Genomic DNA, 21,380 nt, shown 5'->3' with positions numbered 1-21,380 from the left:
TCCACAGAAAAATGGAATCACAATAGAAATGGCACAAAGCGCAGTCTGCGGAACCAAACTGGACGTCAATACACGGCGGCTGGCTGCCGCGGCGTTGGCTGCGCACGGCACCTATCCAAGCCGAGCGTGCCGCGTGCAATGTCCTGCGGAGAAGCATGTGTTCAGGTAGAGGAGCGCGGTTAGGAAGCATGAAGGTAGCTTGCTGGCTCCCTAAGCGCGAGGAAGCACCAAGGAGGCCCTAACTTAGTGCCACTTAGTAAGGGCCGTTCCAGAATTGACGCCAGGTCGCCTTACAGCGTGTAAGACGTCCTTAGTAAGGAAAGGAGTGTTTCAGAATCCGGGCCTATGTCTTAATGGATCGGTGACGCCAGAGTCAATTGAATAGTCTGGTGATGCTAAAGTCCTTTGATAATTTGAAAGTACCGCCACTCTTTGAACTCGGCTGCCGCCACGTGTCCTCCTCGTCTCCTCCTTGCCCCTTGACCGTCCCCTTCGCGGGAACCGGTTTTGCCCCCGTTTTTCTGCTCAACGATTGGTCTCTCTGCCGTTGACCTTGGAAATGCGAGGGTCTTGCGTTTTGCTTGTGTTTTTCTGTTTTGCTGGCACCATGTTTCTCCTTGGCTCGGCACAGCGAACGTTGCATGCTGTGCTTCCTGCAGTGTTGTGTTAGCACTATGCCGTGCTGTAGCGCACATAACTGTTGCAAAAAGCCTGAAGATGGTTATGCAGTTTTTATGCTACCACAAAGAAAGTGTGACGGCTAGCGCAAGAAGCAGTGGCTGCACATTGGCCAAAATAACTTTGTTCCGACAAAGAACAGTGTTGTTTGCGAGATAAGGCGCCTTTGTTATTGCTCGTATCAAAGCATCCCCTAATGCTGCATTTTTAAAATTCTTCCGGCCTGCTCATCAGCGTTTTTGCTGCGACAATTTGTATGTTGCATAAAAATGGGGTTGTTCTCAGTATGCTGAATATTCTGCTGGGACTCCATCACCTTGCATGTTGTCAACTGTTATTCAGTCGGAAATGCAGCACTATAGGTTCTGCTTTCTACTGTGAACAATTATGTGCGAAAATAAAGCTTCTCGATCGCTTTTTTCGTGATTGTTAGGATCCGTTGCCTGTTTTACTGAAAATCGAAATAGCGGCTTGTAGAGGAGCTTTCTTTCCTGCTTACTTCGATGTGTGTGTCAGTCACTCAGATACCATGAATGCAGGCTCTGAAAAAATCAATCGCAAGTACACCCGGGTTGAGTGCTAGCTAATCCGCATTGCAGTTTTCTTGTTTTTTTTTTCAGTTCTTGAAGTTGCGATGCCACGCACGCATGGGTGGGTGACGAATATTATTTGGTTTTCTCACGAATACAAGGCAATGTGCAAGGGGTGTTCACATGACCGCGCATGCTTGCTCGCACTGAAATTGCGCAACCATTCTATTCAGTTTAGAGACCACAGCACAAAAGCTACTTGCACATTGAGAACATAAACACATGGACGGACGATGCACTTGCGACTAATTTATTATAAGAAGGCGCGCTGAATATAATACCTGTAGTGCACATGCGTGCACAGGCAAGAAAAAAAATTCAAGGGGAACTTAGTTATCCCTACGAGGGTGAATGCAAAAGCATTGCGACCACCGCGCGATGCCTATGCTCTTTCAGTCGTCTTAATTTAACTTCGCCTTAATTAACACCAATGGTCAAAGGTTCGACTCCTAAGATCATGGGCTTGAGTACCTTAATTAACTTTGCCTTAACACCAAAGGTCGTGGATTCGACTGCCACCAAAGATTGTGGGTTCGAGTGCCTTAATTAACTTCACCTTAATTAAAGGTCATGGGTTCGACTACCACCTATAGACGTGGGTTCGAGGGTCTTTATGAACTCCCTCATAATTAAACTTGCCTTAATTAACTTTGTAATTAACTCTGCCTTAATTCACTCTGCCTTCATTGACTTTGCCTTAATTGACGTCATTAACTGCCTTGATTGGCTTACTTGACTTTTTGGACCATTGTGGTCACGCCAACACCGACAACACCGGATTTTCCGCCTTATGAGCCCCAAATACAGAGGGATGTGCCACGTACAAGCAATACTAGATCAAATGCACAAAGTAAAGCATCTTATCATGTGGCAGAAAAAATGTCTGGAGCATAGAACTCGCCTCAAAGCTCCTTTTACATCAATATGCCCCATTCATACAGCTTTAAGAAACCTCCTCATAAAGGCTACCTTCAGCATTCTCGATGCTGTTATCAGCATTTTTCAAAATTTTCTCACCACGGGGGCACGCAACTGGCCCACAATTATGCACCTTTATCGAATGCTGCAGGAAGGAGGAAAGGAGCAAAAGCGTGCTGTGCGCAGCGTGCACCGCCGGCGTGCGAGGAGAATCGAGGAGGGAAGCACCGCAGGGAGGAGAGTGTTGCTACTTTCAAAATATCAAGGGGCTTTAGGGGATGCTAAGGTTGTAGTCCTTTTAAAAGATGCAGAGATGGGATGCACAACCCACACGGACAACGAAATATTGGGAACACAAGATTCTAAAGTATGTTAGGGATGCCATTAATTAGAAACAGCTTTTGTTTTTAATGATGCACTGAAGATAAATATTCTAAATTATGCTTACAAAACGACATGTGGTGCCACTACTATGCAAAACAAATTAATTGAGCAAATGGAATAGGAGTGAAAAGCTGGTGGCAGCACTGCTTTAAAATTGAAGTGTAGTTGGTAGCTTTCATTTTGTTTGTCTGGATCTCTGCTGCCAATTTCTGTGACCAAGTGTGATGAGGCTATTGCTATGTTGTGAGCTGCAACACTGCTGGTAGATTTTTTTCTTTCTTGACGTGGTTTGGCCCCCACTGTTGCTAGGGTGGCCACCTGGCTGATTTTCCATTGGCAGAGCCATTTTTTTCTCTCACAGTGCCAGCTGCCAGTTCAACCCCCACATTGGCAAGCCATTTTCCAGCGTTCCGATTCTTTGTAAATCGGCACATGTATCACAAACACTCTGTCTGATGTTCATACATAACAAACAGCTTAACCTTCATGTAAAGATTACTTCCTAATTCCTTAAACTGTGTTCACGATCGTGAAACTGTCATGTTGTCGAATGCTGCCAGACTGAGCAATCCATCTTTTAACTCGTATTTTTTTCTTCCGAATTTTCTCCTATGAGTCTTACCGCCACCCACTGTTGGCTCTTCTTGTGCCAACTGTCATGACCAGTTTGGACCTTGAGCCGATGGACGCACATTTTTCTGTGGTGACGCCCCAGTGTTGGCGATGACAAAGATTGCCTGAGCACTAGCGACGACAAAGTTTGGAAGTTGCGCGCAATGCAGAATGAAAAACAGACTCTCTCGGATTTCTCAGCCTTGTGCAGTGCATCGGTTTCTCTACATTGGCGACTGGGAATGGAACACACTGACGCATCTCATGGAAACTTCGGGCCTTCCGTACCGCAGCAGCAACTCGTTGAAGCCTATACCATGCATCTTCCATCATTCTGGGCTCAACATCCTTACATGTGGTTCCTGCAAACTGAAGGAAACTTCAAGGTCAACTGCATTACGTCGCAACTGGCCCGTTTCACCTAAGTGCAGTCGATGCTACCCTGCGATATTGTACTGGAAGTCCGTGACGTTTTGACAATCCCACCAGACTTCAACCCGTACGATGCACTGACTTGACAAGTGCCATCCTTCACTGCGCGTTCCTATCTGAGAGCCTGCGGCTACAGCAGCTCATCTCTGATGAGGAGCTTTGCGATCGGCATCCTGCTCAGCTGCTATGCCATATACAGAGTCTACTTGGAGAGGAAGTGGCAAGTTTTGATGAGAATCCTTTAAAAGAACTTTTCTTACGGCAGCTTCCTTCTTCGGTAGAGCTGCGCCTTGCAAACACCTCCAGTCTTAAGCTCTCGGCCCTAGCAGAGCGTGCTGACGCGATCATGGAATTTGACCTACCACCGCAAGCCACATTCTAAAAGCTGGTACAACTTCGTTCCACAAGCAGCTTGAAATGGCATATTCCCAACCGCACTCATCGTCAGCGTCACGCAAACACGTCCAATGGCATGACTCCGTCTTTAGATGTGACTGTGGTGACTCCCCAGTGCTGATGACTACAGAGATCACCTGAGCTCTCACAAGAGCGAAATTTGGAAGTAGTGCATGGAGCAGAATAAAAAAGAGAGTCTCCAATTTCTCTGCCTTGTGCAGCATGTTGTTTTCTCTACAGTTCATTTTCCTGCCCCCCACATCCCTGGGCGATGGAAAGCAACACCCAATGTGGTTGTTGGCCTTACCCGCTAGTATTCTTAAAAATTTCTAATCTGTGCTGAATTCTATAATGCCGTTCAATAAATTTCAATTGAACAAAGTTTGTAATCAGCAGATAGCCATTTTATTTTGTGTTCGTTTTGTTTGTATTTTTGCATGCAGCACTTCACAAAAAGCATGCTTGCCTGTAACTCATCTGCGTTTCACTAGTTTATAGGAATTGAAAGCCAGAAGTTCCCAAGAAAAGTGTACTGAATTCATGTTGAAAAGCCTGTCTTTACTGAGAAGCGCCAGCATGTTTGTGGGAGATTGTGTTTGGGACTTTGCTACTGTGAATGTTTATATGCAGGTAGCAAGAATTAGTATTAAATGTATATGCAATAATAAAAAAAAGCTTTGAAAAGCATTTGCACATACAATTATGCTTATAAATTGTTTGCAGCTGGTAAGATTGAGTACTTTTGCCATGAAAGTCCTTTGATATACATTTTAATTTTTCTTGTGCATTTTGTGCCTCTGTCGTATTATAGTTAGTTATGCTTCATACCATTGTGAACTAGTTGCTACCAGTGCTATGATAATCAGCTAAATTTGGTCGGTTACATGACCAGTATGTATCATTTTTATGCATAGGCCAATTTATGTTCCTCACAACCACGGCAATTTTCTCCTCGTAAAAATAACATAAAGGTCATAATATTTAGCATTGATACAAATTGCCATAAAATTGGTTAACTGTATGTGGTTTGTTCAGATCAAAAACGATGATGAGCTATTAACTTGAATGAAAATTGTTAGTAGGGAAGGAAAATATGTCTTCAGATTACACTCAAAAAAGGGAATGTTAAGTTTGCTAAATATAAACAACGAGCACTAAGCCCCATGCATACTTTGGCTACATAAAACCGTCCCCTACCTGCTGTGGTGGCTCAGTGGCAATGGTGTTTTGCTGCTGAGCATGATGTTCAGGGTTCGATTCCTGGCCACATTTGTTGCATTTCCATGGGGGCGAAATGCAAAAGTGCTCATGTGTTGTGCTTGGGTGCACTTGAAAGGACCCAAAGCTATCTAAACTATCTCTGACCCATTCACTACGTGTCTCTCGTAGACGCTGTGTTGCTTTGGGTTGGTAAAACCCTGTCACTTAACAAAACATTCATTCACAACTTTTCCATGTAGTATGTCAAGGAATGGGGCCCTTTCCGAAACACAGCATTGACCTGTGTGATGAGTGTAAAATAATCTGTGGGACACCTTTATCTAAAGGAGAACCGTTAGGTTAGTGCATATTTAGCAGTTAACTACCAATTAGTGTGCCATTTGACTATGCCCATACTCTGTGTGATGAGTATTGCTATTTGTAATGCACATTGACTGGTACCAAAACTAGTTGCTATGCAAACACAATCCAGCTAGTTTGGCCACATGTCAACAAAACAGACCTATTTAGAAAGTTGCATCTACAGTAGTTGCCTCTATATACTTTTTTTCTGTTCATACATATCTTGGAGGATTAAGGCTTCCTATATATATATATATATATATATATATATATATATATATATATAGCTTCCTAGTTGAGCAGTCTTCTGTACCTTCAATGATTAATTAGTAATGAACCTCATTTATTTGGTTTTGTGATGTGTCTGCTACTGGCTGCGTATGTTTTGTAGCACATAACACTGCAGGCCTTGCTTGACCAAGTTTAGTGTCTTGCAACACACCATGACAAATTACATAGCATAATATTTTATCAGAATTGGATGTTAAAAAGTACCCGTGTCATGTTCACACTGTGATTAGAGGAGTGCGAAAGCTACTTGTGTCTGCTTGGTTTGTTGCACCTCATTAGCAGGTGGCTTCAAGATCATAGATGTGCTTACAGCCCATCTCGACGAACAGAAAGAGCACCTATTGAATATTTTGCATTTGAAAGGAAGATTTAGCTCAGGGTCAACTCCAATTTTCCTGTTCAAATGCACATGAAAGGCATTAATGCTGTCATTAAACAACTGTTGAACCAATTTGAATTAAATTTGTTGCAATTAAGAGGGAAAGCCAAAAATCCTAGGACACCTAGGCACTTCTTATGAGTTGTGAATGCGAAAGCATTAATGTCGCATTTGAATGCCGCTGAGCGATTCGAGTTTTGCGCTGCGAGTAATGGGTACCATAGCAGTAGTTCTGCCCGAGCCCAACAGCAGCAGCCCACAGGCACACACAGCAGCTAAGCCCACTGGGGGTGAGAGAGAGAGATGCGGACCGCGCGCCGGCTTTCAAGAGTGAAAGTGACGTGCCGTCGCAGTGATGCTCTCTTCCCTCACGCAATACCTGATGCGCTAATGCAGCAGCAGGTGTTCCCATTCGCTCACTCTGCTCCGTCGAGGTGCACTCATGACGTGGCATCGCAGCCAATGGGACTTTAGGTGCTGATCCACTGCTACAGACTACTGACGCCGGCTTTTTCGCTCAATGGGTCATTTGACGCTTTCGCATCAATAAGGTGAAAAAGAGGTGGAGTCTATGACTACGAGAAAGAATACTGCTTTAGAGCTGCAGTGCAACATTCCCACTGCCATACATTGTGTTATGCTTCCTTTCCAGGGATATATCAAAAATACCAATTCTTTTTCTGAATTTTTCCTTGCTTATTCAGAAACCTTGCATGTTTATGCACCAGAAATAAGTACCTTCAATAGATTTCAACAACTTACAAGACATTGAATCATGCAAGATACAATGTTGAAATTCTAAATAAATAAGCGCAAATACTTCAGTAGTACATTTGCTGTTGCAATTATGTCTTCAAATTTTTTCTTTGTAGGCACACCAGATAAAAACATAGAAGATGGAGAAGTAGACTGTGGTGATCAGCAAGGTAATTGTTGTGATTGTCTGTATGCTCATATTTTGGTACATACATTTCACCAAGTTTGTCATTAAATAACTTGCATGTTATATCTCTTATGTGCCTCTCTACTGAGGTGCCACAAAGCTAATATACAACTAATTGCTTTTTCCAAACTTAGTGCAATATGACCCAGCCCGGCTGGTTGACTTTCCCGGCTTCAACGTTCCTGTGCCCCTTGGTGTTCGTGATGCAAGTATCTAAATTTAGAAAAATCCAACGTTTATTTGCATTATTTTAATTTTATGGAAAGGTAGGATTTCTTGTGCATTAAACAGAAGTGCCTGACTTTGTGTGTCTTGCAATGTTCTTGGGGGTGCTGACAAAACTTAAGTTGACGGAATGCTATGTATTTAGAAGTTGCATTGACATAAGATGTTTTTACAACTGTGCATTTGATTTACAGTTGTGTGAAGAGTATGGAATGCCACCAATGCTTCAACACCAGCAGAGGTCTGAAGCTGAAAAATATTTGAAAGCACCGGTAAGCATGTGGCTCTGCAGCATCTAAAGTATACCGTGCCGTGAGATGTGTCAACTTCAGAAGGTCAAGACAGACTGGGTGATTCATAGTCATCTCTTATTAGAGTAGCAATTCCCCATCCTAGCCTTTAAGATATTCTCTACAGTTTGGCCACTGTGGCGTGCAGAAATTCACACACTATGCAGTGCATAGTAGCATGCAATAGTTGTTACAGTCAATTTTCAGCACAGCTTGAGCCACATCAGTTAGCCTAACAAGAAACTGGTATGGAAACTGTAGAGGCAGTGGGACTGGTTGCATGGAGTTTTGGTGTTATATTTGGATGGCTGCATAGAGATTGTCAAGATTAAAACACAAGGATTGTGAAATAACATGCCTTGTGCGCTGTCTAAAATATTATTTGCGTAGTTGTTTGTGCATTCGTTCATTCACGGTGCACCTAATGCCCTCCTGATAAGCATATTGAATATGTGGGACCAGAAGCAAGGTTATCTTAAATTTAAAAATTGGAGGACACTTAAGCTTCGCCTTTCAGAGTAGAACGCGATTGCGTTCTCGGGCCCATTCGCATCCGACAAGTAGGCTTCATTCATTGCAACACAACGTGGGAAAGCCAGCTTAGAAAGACCAAGCTTACACCGATCCCCTTAAAGTCGGCTTCACTTTTAAACAGAAATGCATTGCTGGGAAGATGTTTTCCAGGGGCAATAAAAGTTTTGTTATAATAAAATGTGAAGGCCCTGGGACCTTTTTTAAATTATTTTATTAATTGTTTCCTATTGCCTTGACGCGCGTGTATGTCCGAAACGCATTTAGCAGGCCAAGTCCCAATTTGACCTGCCGAGGATGCCCGCTCCATCTCGGTAAGATTTTCGCAAGTAAGCTACTCGAGTGAGCCAGTGTTTTTATGGTAGAAATGCTGGCAAAAGAGGTTTGTGTTTCAGTTTCCTCGTAACAGAATTATTTTTTCTCGTACATTGAAATAACAGTCCGACGCAACCATGTCTGTAGGTTGTGCTTAAGTTTTACTTTATCATTTTTCTGACGGATTCCACTGTGAGAAATTCAATTTTTTTCACCAGCACCTTGCACCACAACGAAGGGCCTGCGTGGTCGGGGTGTTTCACAATGATTTTCTCCTGCACTAACACCTGGCACCACGCGGAGGGCCTACGCGGTCGGGGTGGTTGCGGATGATTTTTTTCGCCACGAACGCCAACGCCGGATTTTCTGCGACATGGGGCCCTTAATTGTGCAAGAAATGAGGACGCAATCCTCAGCTATATTTTCCTGGCCAGAGTGGACAGAAAGATAAAGGACTGGTATTAACGCTATTGCGTTAATAGAAGTATGGGGAAATGACATAGAAGAAATTACCCCCTAGAATCACAGCATACACTCATTAACAGTAAACAAATAAAATGCATACCATAGGCTTAGTCAAAGAGACTATTGCAAAGGGGTAATAATGAAAAGCAAGTGGGCAAACATTAGCAGCTTAACTAACCTAACTCTGTAATGATCAACAAAATGTGTCAAGAAGTGGGGGAATATTAACAAGGAAGAGAACAAGGAATCTTAACAAGTAATATGCATAAATAAAAAGCTATGTCAGAGAAAGGTCGGAGACAGTGCTCTCTCTTGTCTCTCCTGTTGTCTCATCTTGGCACATTTAGGTCTGCAAACCTCTATCGTAAGTGTACAGACGAAGACAATACTCGCAACTGAGAATCATAGCAATCATGTTCCACAAAAATTTTACTCGCAATGGGTGTAGCTTTGGCAGCAAGAAAAATTAGTGTTTTCTAAGTTTGTGTTTAAAAAGCATTAGAATGATTGAAAGTTGCAGCAATCTTCTATAAAACTTGTAATTCGAATTCAAAAAAATATTTTTTTCTTCATGCGTATTCAACTGCATTTCTGCAACTCATGCTATTTTACCAAAAGTGTCACTGGTAGCACCACCAAGACAGGCATACTGAGAAAACTGATAACTAAGAGAATGGAAACATATGGTGGTCCTTAAGAAAAGGGAAAGTAAAACATGCACAAGGTTGCATTAGGGTGGCTAGAATGGGGAGGTGTGAATAGCGGCAGCGCTTTCCTTTGGGCGTGCGTGACCCTCTTGCGCACCGATACCACCAGGGGGAATGTGGTGCTGCCACTAGCGGTGCGGTAGGCTAAGTCGAGCCGGCTTCGGCTCGACTCCGTGCCTCTGCTGTCAGTTGGCCTCGTCGCCTGTTTTAGAGTGTTTCTTGCGACGTTCTGTCATTTGAGGGCGAGATGCAGTCGACAGCGAAATGGAAGACTGGGGTTTTGTGCCTGGATGTGACACTGGGTACAGGAAAACCTCAGAAAAAGTCTCTCTTCCGTGCTCCTGCCTGCAAACAAGCGTTTGCCAAGTGGGCTCGAGCAATCCCAAGGGTCAACAAGGCGTTGCAGGAGAACTCGGCAGTTTGTGAAAAGCACTTCGACTCGCGATACGTGAGTCGAAGTGCTTCTACAGCCTAGCTTCTACAGCCTAGCAAGGAGCCCTAAGGATGTGTCGGATGTCCTGGAGTCCTTGTTATCTGTTGAAGAGGTGCTGGCTGAAACAGGAAAGCCAAAGTGAAGACTGCGTGAAGGCTGTGCCAACTGGTGCCATGCAAGTGACTGGACCACGAAAGCTATGTTAAACACCGCAGCGACGCACAGCTAGTTTATTACATCGCAGGTTATGTGGCTAGAAGGCATGTTTCGCCCACACATTGTGAAGACTGCACGACTGCAAAGCAGATGTCTTAGTGATAAAGGCAACATCCTCAAAGAGCTTCCATCAGAGACATCCAAAGAGTGGGAGCTTGGGGGCCTTTTATATTCATCAAAATCATTCTACGAGCTGGTCAATGCCCTTAAAAACAAACCCAATTGTGCATTCAGTTTAACACAATTGGATGCCAAAGTTGTGGCAGAGATTCTGCTGCCCTGACAGCATCCACACTGCCTACTCTCTCTCTTTCCCGTGCCATTACCCATTCAAGAACTTGTCACAATATAAAACTTTTCAGCGTTTAACCTCAATTTGCTTCAAACAGTTAAAAGTTAAAAGAGATATTTTTGTGTACATATTGGTTTGAAGCGTTGCAAATAAAGTTTACAATATAAAGGCTTAGCTGGCGCTTCGATTACCGCTGCTGGCAGTGGCGACACCCCAACAGCCACAGGCGTGGTTGCGTGTAGTAGCAGGAGCGAGAGGCTCTGGTAATAGGCAGTGTGATACATGGTACAACTGTAGCACCACTTTTCAGCAAGAACTCCCTGTAGTAATGAGCACTATAATAAAGGCGCAAGAGTCTCAGTGGTAGTACTTAATGGAAACATGGAGCACAGTAAATAATTTAGCCACCAATATCTGACGTCACATGGGGTGACAGCTTGTTTCATTACAATGTTTCATGGCTGTTTGGACTCATGTAATCTTTTTGCAACTCCTTGCGCCGAAGTAAAATAACTTTTAAAAAAATCACACTTGTTTCTGTTATTTTGAGACATTATCCTTCCATCAGTGTCATAATATCGAAACACATTCCAGATGGTAGACAGTCAAATGGGTGTACTAACAAATAATGTGAAAGCATCGTGGCTCTATAGCATTTCCTTCTTGGCCAGGCCAAGAACCTCTCAGCACTTTTATTCCCGAGCAGTCCTTCTATCCCCTGATTAATGCTACATGCAGCACGCTCTGGTGATGTGACATGCAGAAGCATGTGAAGTGTTTGGACATTGTACACAGTTGGTTGCACATACACTTTTCTTACGAACCTCCTCTGTATTCTTTTTGTGGCTAGTTATTTTGGAACTTGCACAAACAAAAATTTGCATTTCTAATTGACTGCCTTAAATGCTTTAAATTCAGGTTGCAAAAAGCTTTAATCAACGGCAGAAGCTGCCACCACCAGCCATACAACCAAGCACAGACATTGGTCAAGTAGTGGACATGCACATTGATGATGGAGCTGATGACGAAGAGGTTTGCTTTGAAGCTGAAAACATTTCTGCAGGTGAAGTATCCATTCGTTTGTTTACTGATGCTACATTTGACTTACTGCAGTGTGTTGTTAGCTGGTGCAAATTTTTCCAAGTGCTCCCATGTTTGTTCGCATCTCAATGGGGGTGAAATGCGAAAATACCCGTGTACTTAGATTTAGGTGCACGTTAAAGAACACCAGGTGGTCCAAATTTCCGGAGTCCCCCACTACGGTGTGCCTCATAATCTGATCGTGGTTTTGGCACGTAAAACCCCATAATTAAATTTTTTTTCCCCATGTTTGTTGCTGTACATAACAATGCAGAAAAAAAAAAGGCATTTCTAAGACACATGGGGAAATTTTCAATTATCAAAGAGCAAATATAACTAAAATCCAGGTTGAACATGCACGAATAAATCATCCCTGTCTTTTCAGCGCTTCTCAGCTCTAAAGCACAAAATTTGTTATGGGAGAGTCGTATAAGGAATAAGTCTATATTATCTCCCTCAGCTAGTATTCACACCTTTTGAAACATTGCAAGCAGAATCTTTGCAATGCTGGTTTTCGTGTTTTGTTTTGGTAAATCAGCCACTCACAAAATTTCCAATGCCCTTAAATGGCCCTTCACCAGGTTAGGGCTTTGGAAGCAGACAAGCACAGTGCTGACGATCATGTCTGCAAAGTATCAAACCGCTCAACGGTGTGAAAACAGCCGAGATTTTGAACGAAAGCCCTTGCACCCTTCCTCTCAAGGGCTTTCTGCTGGAGAATCAAGGTCATGTGCATAAACACCTCTATGTTAGATGCACTGCCTTTAATGTCACCAATTATGGCATGTGATTTTGGTAAACCACCCAGATGAAGAATGTGTGAAACTGCCACTGGAGGAAGAAAAAAAAGGAAGAAAAGAGGAAGAAAAAAAGGGTGGTGTGGGGCTGGTGGAAGTCAATGTGACGTGCCATCTTGGCTTTGGTACGGGAGGAGAACGCAGGGAAGGAATGTCGCTTGAAGGTGCTAGTCGAGGCACATGGTGAGAGTGTCTATGTTGGCAGTGAAGCTCGCCTCCTGGCAGCATGACAATATGACATTTCAGTTTCTCCTCAAATAATGTATCAATCGACAAAATTCTTGCTATAAGACACTCTCTAGACAGCGGTTAACATTTTCCACCGTTATAACCCACATTTTCGTTGGGGCTTAGTGGGGGGGCCCTTTAATGTTCTTGTGGCAGTGCACTGTGTAAACAAAAATGTGCATTACAAATGGCACTATTTATATATATATATATATATTTTTTTCATTCTGCTTTTGGTGTAGAGTCCCTTTATTTGTGAGTTGAAAAAAAAGACAGCTCCTGATTAATGAAAGCAATTATGTAGCACCGAAAAAAATAAAAACAAGTTAGAGCTTGTTTCATTTATTCTATTGGTTTGTTGTCTTGAGGCTTCGAATGCATGTTCTCTTCTATTACATCTAAGGAGCAGAGTCTAGTGATTTGTCCCAGTTAGCTGCCATGGTGGCCCAGTGGGTACAGGGTTCTGCTGCCAAGCTCGAGTTCTCGGGTTCGATTCCCAGCCTCAGTGATCACATTTTGATGGAGACAAAATGCAAAACTGCTCACATACTTCAATTTAGGTGCAGGTTTAAGAAACTCTGGTAGTCAAAATTAATCCAGAGCCCTCCATTACGGCGTCCTTTATAGCAGACTGTGCAATTTTGGGTCGTTAAACTACACAGTTCTCACTTGACTAGCAACATAGACATGCACATTTCAGTTGCACTCTACTCATTTAGGATGAAGTTAGCGGCAATTGATGACTTCATTGTGTCAGTGTTTTTGTTATAAGTATATGCTTTGTAACACTATATGTAATAGTTGATGTAAATTCAACTTTTTCATTTTTCAAATTATTTCATTTTAACTGCTTTCCCATTGAGTTGTACAGTTCATTCCTGCCCAGTTGAATTCACGTCAGTTGACTCAAAGGAATTCCGGTGTCAAATCAAATATTAAGTGTCACAAAGTTTTTCTTTGACAGGGGGAAGAGTGGATTTTCTGATTGTAACATAAGACAAATGTGCTTCAGATGTGCCGGCTGATACCGTTTTCCATTATGTTAAATTGTAGCACTGAGCGTGTATGGGCATCGTTGATATGATTATTGAATGACAGTTTTACTCAAAAACAAAATTTGAAAACCGACAGCTTCTGTGTCTCTATAAACCAGAATTTTTTTTCACTCTCACACCAATGTTTAGAGCCAGCATACTTAATGTCGACAGCAGTCACAATCTGTCGGCATGACCCAGCACAGGGACTGCAGGTTTGATGACAAGGCAGCTGATGACCAAGTCATAACGAGCGAGCACTGGCGGCGAGCATGCAAGAACAGGCTGAGCACAATCTCAGCCGTTTGTTCTGCCAGTTCCCACCGTCCCAGGCAAAAAATGGCTGCCACCTATAAGCATTGCAAATTCTGTTCCACATTGTTCATTCTGTGATTCATCAAACTACATCACTTTAATTGGGAGCATGGGCTTAGGTAGTAAACCACGCTGTTTTACAGCATTGTTTGCTACCAGCGTGGTATAAAGCAAACAGTGCCATTATAGAAGGCATTCCTTGCAGATTATATTTATATATCTGTAATAACTACTTTTTGTTGTTTTTTAGTAATATGCGAGGACAAATGAATTGATCAATAATTATTATTGAAAGGGGATGGTAGTCCTATAAATGTTAATTCATCTCTGTGGTAGCCACTTATTGAAATTTTGCACAAAAACTTTACAAAATGGGTTTGGATGTAACACAAGTCTATAGGGCACAAATTGCAAGGAATGCCTTGCACAACTTGACCTGCTTTACCCAAAACCACTACACAAATACAGTGCAAGGGTTTGTTTTTCCTGCAAAAAAATTTATCTTTTTTAGTTAACCTATTTGTCCTCAAAAAGTAAACCACCATAACCTGGTGTTTCATGAAACTAGAACGAAACTTAAAAAATAGTACAGTACACCTTAGACTAATGAGACCAACAGTATTTTGTTGCAGTCGTATTGAGTTATTTAGACTGTTTATTGGAGTGTGATTAGTGAGTCTACAGTGAGTCTCGTTATACAGTGTTAGCTAAGGCTTTGCGAAAATGTTTATTATTAGAGATGGGCACAATTTCTGCGAGACGATGGTTCTAATCAAGAAATGTGCACGGAATAAAAGACTGAAAGAACAAAAAGAAAGAAAAAGCAATTAGTAATGCATCATTGAATTCAGACTTTGTACTGATGATTGAGGCGGTGTGACATATTGTGGACGAGTAATTAGGGCACCATGAAGGGTGGTATTATGGTATAATTTATGAAATAAGCATAGTCGTGCAGCTTTACGGCGATATGCTAGAGAAGGAAGGGAGAGTTTCATCGAAGTTTACTAGCAGTTCGGTTATAGTTACAAAAAAGAAAATTGAATTGTATTGCACTACAGTCGAACGCATTTAAAACGAAAAGCCTAAGGCCTCCGAAATCATTCGTTATACAGGTCACTTCGTAGTAAAGGTCGCGCACCGCACAGCATTCGTTATACAGGTCATTTCATTGTAGAGGCGCTCGACTGCAATTCTAATGACATAATTAGATTTTTGTAACAGGAGTCTAATTTCTAATTATTTACATTTAATTATAGAAATTTTACTTATTCATTTTAGGGTGTTGGTCGTGTTTGAAAAGTTGTAGAACATGCTCATAAATACCCAATGAAGTTGTTTCCTTGGCATTATCATTTATGTAGTTCTTTTTTTCCGGGCTCTGAAGAAGCCTGTGAAGTATAAAAAAAGTAACGTAACCTTGCTCTTGTGCGTCTGGGTGGCAGCGCTGTCAATCATGTTTCAAAAGAATGAAGACCGCATGGACATCACAAAAAAAAAAAAAAAAAGGCGGGCGGCCCACAACCTACGACAGTCCTAAATGTTCAGATATAGGCTGATGCTGAACACGAATGGAAACACACTTGTCGGCTTTTTTTAACGGCAGGCATACAGGCTTTGTTCTTTAAAACACAATTGAGAGGGCTGCCATCCAGACACACAAGAGAACAGTTATTTTTTTCATACTTCATGGGCATTCTTTAGAGCCTGAAGAAAGGAAGCACGTAAAAGATAATAGCAAAGAAACAACTTCATTGGGTGTTTCTGAGCACACACTACAACTTATCTAATTATCTTAATGATCGCAATTTAAAAAATTGTCTGAGTAACTCAAGATGACTGCAAACAATATACTGTTGATCCCATTAACCTAAGGTGTACCATTCTATTTTTAAAGTCTCGTTCTAATTATGTGAAACACTCAGTATATCCATTGAGATGAAAGGGACACATGGAAGTGTGCTAAGCACAATATGCACCCACCTAAGACCCTCGCTACAGCTTGAAATGGCTAAGTTGGTTTTGTTGCTTTCTGGAAAGGATGATGGTTCTTTTTACTCTCATTTTAGTGTGTGGCATATACAAAAATAAAATCTGAAGATATATTTTGTAAATTTTTCTTTTAAAATTAGGGCAGGTACTGCAAGTCTGTACCCCCGTGAGCAAAAGTATACGGACCACAGGGTCACCGAAAAAACTGAATTTCTTCGTAATTGACACGCATAAACTGAAATTGACGAGTACACTGGAAAGTTCGCGATGCCAAGTTTAGACTGCAGTCCTTAATTTCGAGTTTTATTCGCAGGCAGTTAAAAAAAATCGGCTTTTTCGCAATCCCTGGTTTGTATACTTTTACTCACGGGTGTACATTATGTTAGCATGTTGCAAACTGCTGGGTGTGAACCTGCAAAGTGTTATGCCAGAACTTTAACCCTCTGTGGTGCCCTTTATATTGAAAATAACTGAAAACATTTATTGCTGGCTCACTGTGCAAGAATAAATTTGTTTATTCCAGAAATGAATGAGAACTTGGTGTGTTAGCGTTTTGTAACATCACACCATGATGTAGTGCAAATCTATGCTCGTCGCTGTTACTAGGTGTGCTCTGAATGCATACCGATGGCCATTTGTAGCAAACTCCGCCATTAAACTGTAAAAATTTATGAACAATCAATCCCAGTTGTTATCGAAGAATGCGCTTAGCATGCTTACGGAAGTGCTTATTTGTCGCACCATGTTGTGCTATGTGTTTTATGGGTTTTATAGGTGAAGTAGGATGGGTGGATTATTTATTCATTTTGTGTGCAGACACTGCATGGGGTTCCAAACTGCTCCTTGGTAGTAGTACCGTTTCTCTCTCATGTACGTGTCTGTGTTAGACGCTGTTTTATACTGCACTAGCTTCGGGGTCGGCCCACTAAAAAGGTTAGGCAGTCGGGTGAAATCGGGGTAAGTTCCTAGAGAATGTTAATGCATTAATAAAAAAAAAAGAATGGACTTCATTGATTCAGAGAAGAGCTAGCCAAATTGGAACATTTAAGGAAAAAGTCCGAATACTAGAACCGCTAATGCATCATGTTACTAAGTGGTCACAAACACAAATGTGAGTGCCTTGTTTTTGTGTGAGAAGCTACGCTTTAAAAACATTTGTGCTTGTATTTGATTTCTACCAGCGTGTATAACTTTACAGAAAGCCTGTAGCTAAGAGACAGCCAGAAATGCAAAAATGTAGGAAACTTACGACTTCCGAAAGAATAAAGCTAAATATTACCATACGGTCACGAACACAAATACTTTATGTGCATTAGGAGTGCCAAGACTTTCTAATGATGATCATGCATTCACCTTTTATTGCTTCTTTTGCACATAACTTTAGAGTTCATGCAGTTAGCAAAAGAAGGCCTGAAAAGAAGATTGCATGTGCTATCACCTTGATTGAAAATTCGTAGGGGCTGCTCCCTAGAGGAGAAAGCCTGAACTAGCACCACTGAAAAATAGGTACCGTATCAAACGTCCACTCGGTGCGTTAGTAAAAAGATACCAGCCTGTGGATCAAGCTGGTTAGAAAGTGGTATGTTACCAGATGGTAACTCTGCCCCATCGAAGGTTAAGAAATGGCTGTGTTTTGACACTGGACTTTCCAGTATCCTGTTTAATTTCTGGAGCACAAAAAAGCCTAACTCACAAACTTTATTCCATTACACATGTTCTCCTGGATAAAGTGGCGACAGCGGATTCACCGACAGACTCAAAGTGTGCCAGCACAAATATCTGCCAAGAATGTCTTGTTCCTGAGCTTCCAAGTGTAGCCTCTGATTGCAACAATGCAGCTTCTTCAAGCAGCAGAGAATCCACTGAACGTGAACAGCCCAACCCAGTAACCGTTCAAAATGGCAGCACCTCCAATTCTGACGACTCCCCATCGGGGACACCAAAAGGCAAGACCCACAAAGTTACCTTGGGAACACCCATGCTCATTGGCTTCAGCAAGTACACGTCACTGCCACCACGTGAGAACTTCGCCAAGGACATGACCGACTACATCCCTTTTGAGAACTTGCCTGGTACCACTGGGAGATATGATAAGCTGCGTACAGTTATTGAGAAAGTGCGTGCTCTACGAGAAGAAAATGAGAAAAATGAGGACTCGTAAAATGACATGAACTTCAAGTTCACAGATTTACATGCAGTGCATGAAAGTATCTTCCAAATAATGCTGACGATAAAAGTCGCCTTGCGACAGTGTTTACAAAAATTAGGACTCGTGAAATGACATGAACTTCAAGTTTGCAGATTTAGGTACAGTGCATGAATATCTTCCAAGTAATGCTGACAATAAAAGTATGTCACCTTATGACAGTGGTGTCAAAAATTGGGACTCGTAAAATGACATGAACTTGAAGTACTTGAACTGTGTACTATCGCGATGGAAAGAAACGCGAACAGCGAGCGCGTGGCCGAAGCATAACTAAAGGTATAGTGCGCACCGTCCAGTCATCACCATAGGTGAGGCGTAATCGTAAAGGCTCATGGGAAATGTCATCTGCTCGGCGTTTCCGGTTCAACCGCTGACGGTTCCGGCGTGCGATTTTCCGTTCACAGGGCCGGTCGCGCTTGCTCTCTGTGCACTTTCATCACAAGGTATTGCCCACGCTGCAAATATCTAGAGCCTGTGACGGTCGCATCGATGACTGACCATTATATCTGAGCATAGGCAGTCATTTAAAATATTTTTTCTATCCGAATCGACCGAACACATGAATTTGCCTTTTGCATGTCCTGAGTGCGCATGCGCTGTACCTTAGCGGCAAGCGCCGAAAACGTTTTGTACGGTGTTGGTGGTTCATGCAGCTGACAACGCACACGTATGCAGCATGTCGAGGACGCGAACTCTTTATTGTCGGCGCTGTGCCGATTGGCGACGCGGTATTTGCGCTGTGTTTCGGTAGAAACTTCAGCTGTTCATAGCGATATTCGGTGAACGTCCGGTACACTGCAATATATGCCGACATGACTCCGATGTTGGTCAGAAGTCGACCTCACGCCGGCGCCAACGCTCGGCCGGCTGTAGTTGTCATACTGTGCCAGTGGGAGACCTATATTGTCATACAAGTATATGACGAAGAAGCGACAGACGACAGTGAGTAATTGTAGTGTGAAGCTTTCGTGCCGACGATTGCCGTGCGACCGGCCGCCGAGTGAGAACATCGCACCGACAACATGAATATCGCCGCAAATGCGCTTGTGCATGTATTTATTGATGCTCAAATTGAGTCGAAACGTGCTTCCGACGCTGATATGCACGATTTCCAGCCATTTACAGCTCTCCACATCAAGTTTGAGGCCGTGTCGATCTCGCTCAGGCAGCTTCATTAGGCCTAACACAGCCTACGAGTTCGTCCGCTACCGGCGGACCTGAAAGGTAGGATAAGCAAGTACGACGAAGGAAACTGCTTATCTAGTTCGGTCCTGACCTTACCGACTTGAAGTGAACCACTCTTAGCATAGTACGATGCACACACAGAGAGTGGGAAGCGGCAACACAGCGCAGTACTAATACCGCGGTACAGGCACCGTTCTTGAACAAAGGCTGTCGGTTCCAGTCGCCGGCGCTTCCATGAACGAAGTGCAACTACAGAGAGTGTATTTTTATGCTGCCAGATTTAGTAGTTACCAAAAACACATTTTGCTTCCTATGCTAAACAGGCAAAAAGGGATGGCCCTTTCGACACTGCATCGTAAGCAACAACACCGCTCGTTGCCACGCGAGTACGGCAGGCGTCGCCATTTCGTGTGGCGGTGCAGCTAGTTGGTCGTTGTTTTTCTATGTGTCCGGGACGTTCATGCTTTCTCGTCTAAGTGTGATCGCTTCTGATCTGTGCATCATAAGTGTTCATATATGCTTTGAATATTTCCTCATTATTTCGTGTGAGCGGTGCACAGTTTCTACTGTACTTGAAGCGAACAGCGAGCAATCGCCGTGAGCGTGCCGATGTAAACAAATGCGCCGTTCTTGCATTGCATAAATACTCTGGGCGCATTGTCGCCCCTTCAAAGAGCTATGGCCACTGTGGTCAAGACTCAGCTATAAAAGCAGTTTTCATCATCCTATTAGCGTACGTACGTTCAGTGCAGTTCTAACAGTGGCAAATGCATGAACTCGGCTGCTATATACGATATGGCTAACCTCCTCTGAGCGGAATCGACCCCAGCTTAAACTGATGTGGGCGGCTGGCGAGTGCTCACGTTCGTGCATTTCAACTTCCGAAGCATATTTGGACTCATATTCGGTACGAATAAATATGAATAACAGGAATACAAATGTAGGTGCTGTGATAATCGCGTTACGGAGCGATGTATTCGTTCAGAGGCACATCGCACGGTGACTGGTTTCGTCGGCATAGCTGCACGAAATCCCGTCGTCATATTTCGACGACTTGCGGTTTAAAGTTGCACCAGAGTCATTGCCGGCCTAGGCATCCTGTCCAACAAGTGGCCACTCGCACAAAACGAAAATTACGACTGACAAATGCACAAACCCTTTTCAGCTTGCTTCTTGCAGCGTGCATCTGCGTCCCGCGGGGCCGCGACGCAGTACAATATATATTGTTTCTCGCGGAGGCCGCTAATTACAGCGCAGCGCAATGCAAAAGGCAGATTAGGTATGCGTGCTGTCGCAGTCGTGGGTTTATCTTGAACGACGAATTGCACTTTCTTGTTCACAAGTGAATTCTGTTCAGATCAACAATGTCAGTGATCTTGTAACAATTCAATCGTGAATATCAGGTTTGTGCTAGAGCCTGTCGTATACACTAACGTGTTTGCCTTTCGTAGTCCTTGAGAAATCGCGTTGAGCAAGCGCCCGCACAGCTAAGAACCTTGACACTCCTTTAAAGAATAAAAAAAAAATACCTTCCACATGTTTAGCTTTTCGAACTTTTACACCATTGATAACGTAGATGCTTGGACAAGTTGGTATGACATATTAGGAATTTTATATCATTTTACAGCGAACCTTTATAGGTTTTGTGACATTTATCATGCATGTGTTATTTTCTAAAATAACTTGCTGTCCACGTTGCTGATATTTCATGGAACATGCTTAATAACCAAACGTTAACCACGCGGTCAGCATGGTTTAAAGATGTTTTAACGTAGTATCTTTTTCTGCAACTTCACCAAAACATGTTATAAAAGCCTAGAGAAATATATACAGTAGAACCCCGCTGTAACGTTTTTCACGGGACCGTTAAAAAAAAAACGTAA

General features: G+C 42.7%; 1 protein-coding gene across 1 annotated transcript in view; it reads left to right on the top strand.

The window, feature by feature from the left end:
* Positions 1 to 18,471, top strand: part of LOC119463560 (zinc finger CCHC domain-containing protein 8 homolog) — a 57,817-nt gene extending 39,346 nt beyond the window's left edge. The window contains exons 8-12 of the mRNA XM_037724395.2: positions 7,116 to 7,169; positions 7,321 to 7,391; positions 7,606 to 7,683; positions 11,579 to 11,723; positions 17,837 to 18,471. Coding sequence (XP_037580323.1) covers positions 7,116 to 7,169; positions 7,321 to 7,391; positions 7,606 to 7,683; positions 11,579 to 11,723; positions 17,837 to 18,267 — 779 coding nt within the window. The 3' untranslated portion in view covers positions 18,268 to 18,471. The remainder of the gene's footprint in view (positions 1 to 7,115; positions 7,170 to 7,320; positions 7,392 to 7,605; positions 7,684 to 11,578; positions 11,724 to 17,836) is intronic.
* The last annotated feature ends 2,909 nt before the right edge of the window (positions 18,472 to 21,380 follow it).

This window comes from Dermacentor silvarum, chromosome 1 (genome assembly GCF_013339745.2).
Source record: "Dermacentor silvarum isolate Dsil-2018 chromosome 1, BIME_Dsil_1.4, whole genome shotgun sequence".
Lineage (NCBI taxonomy): Eukaryota > Metazoa > Arthropoda > Arachnida > Ixodida > Ixodidae > Dermacentor > Dermacentor silvarum.
Note: the sequence above shows the minus strand (reverse complement) of the source record. Positions and strands in the feature narration are given on the sequence as shown.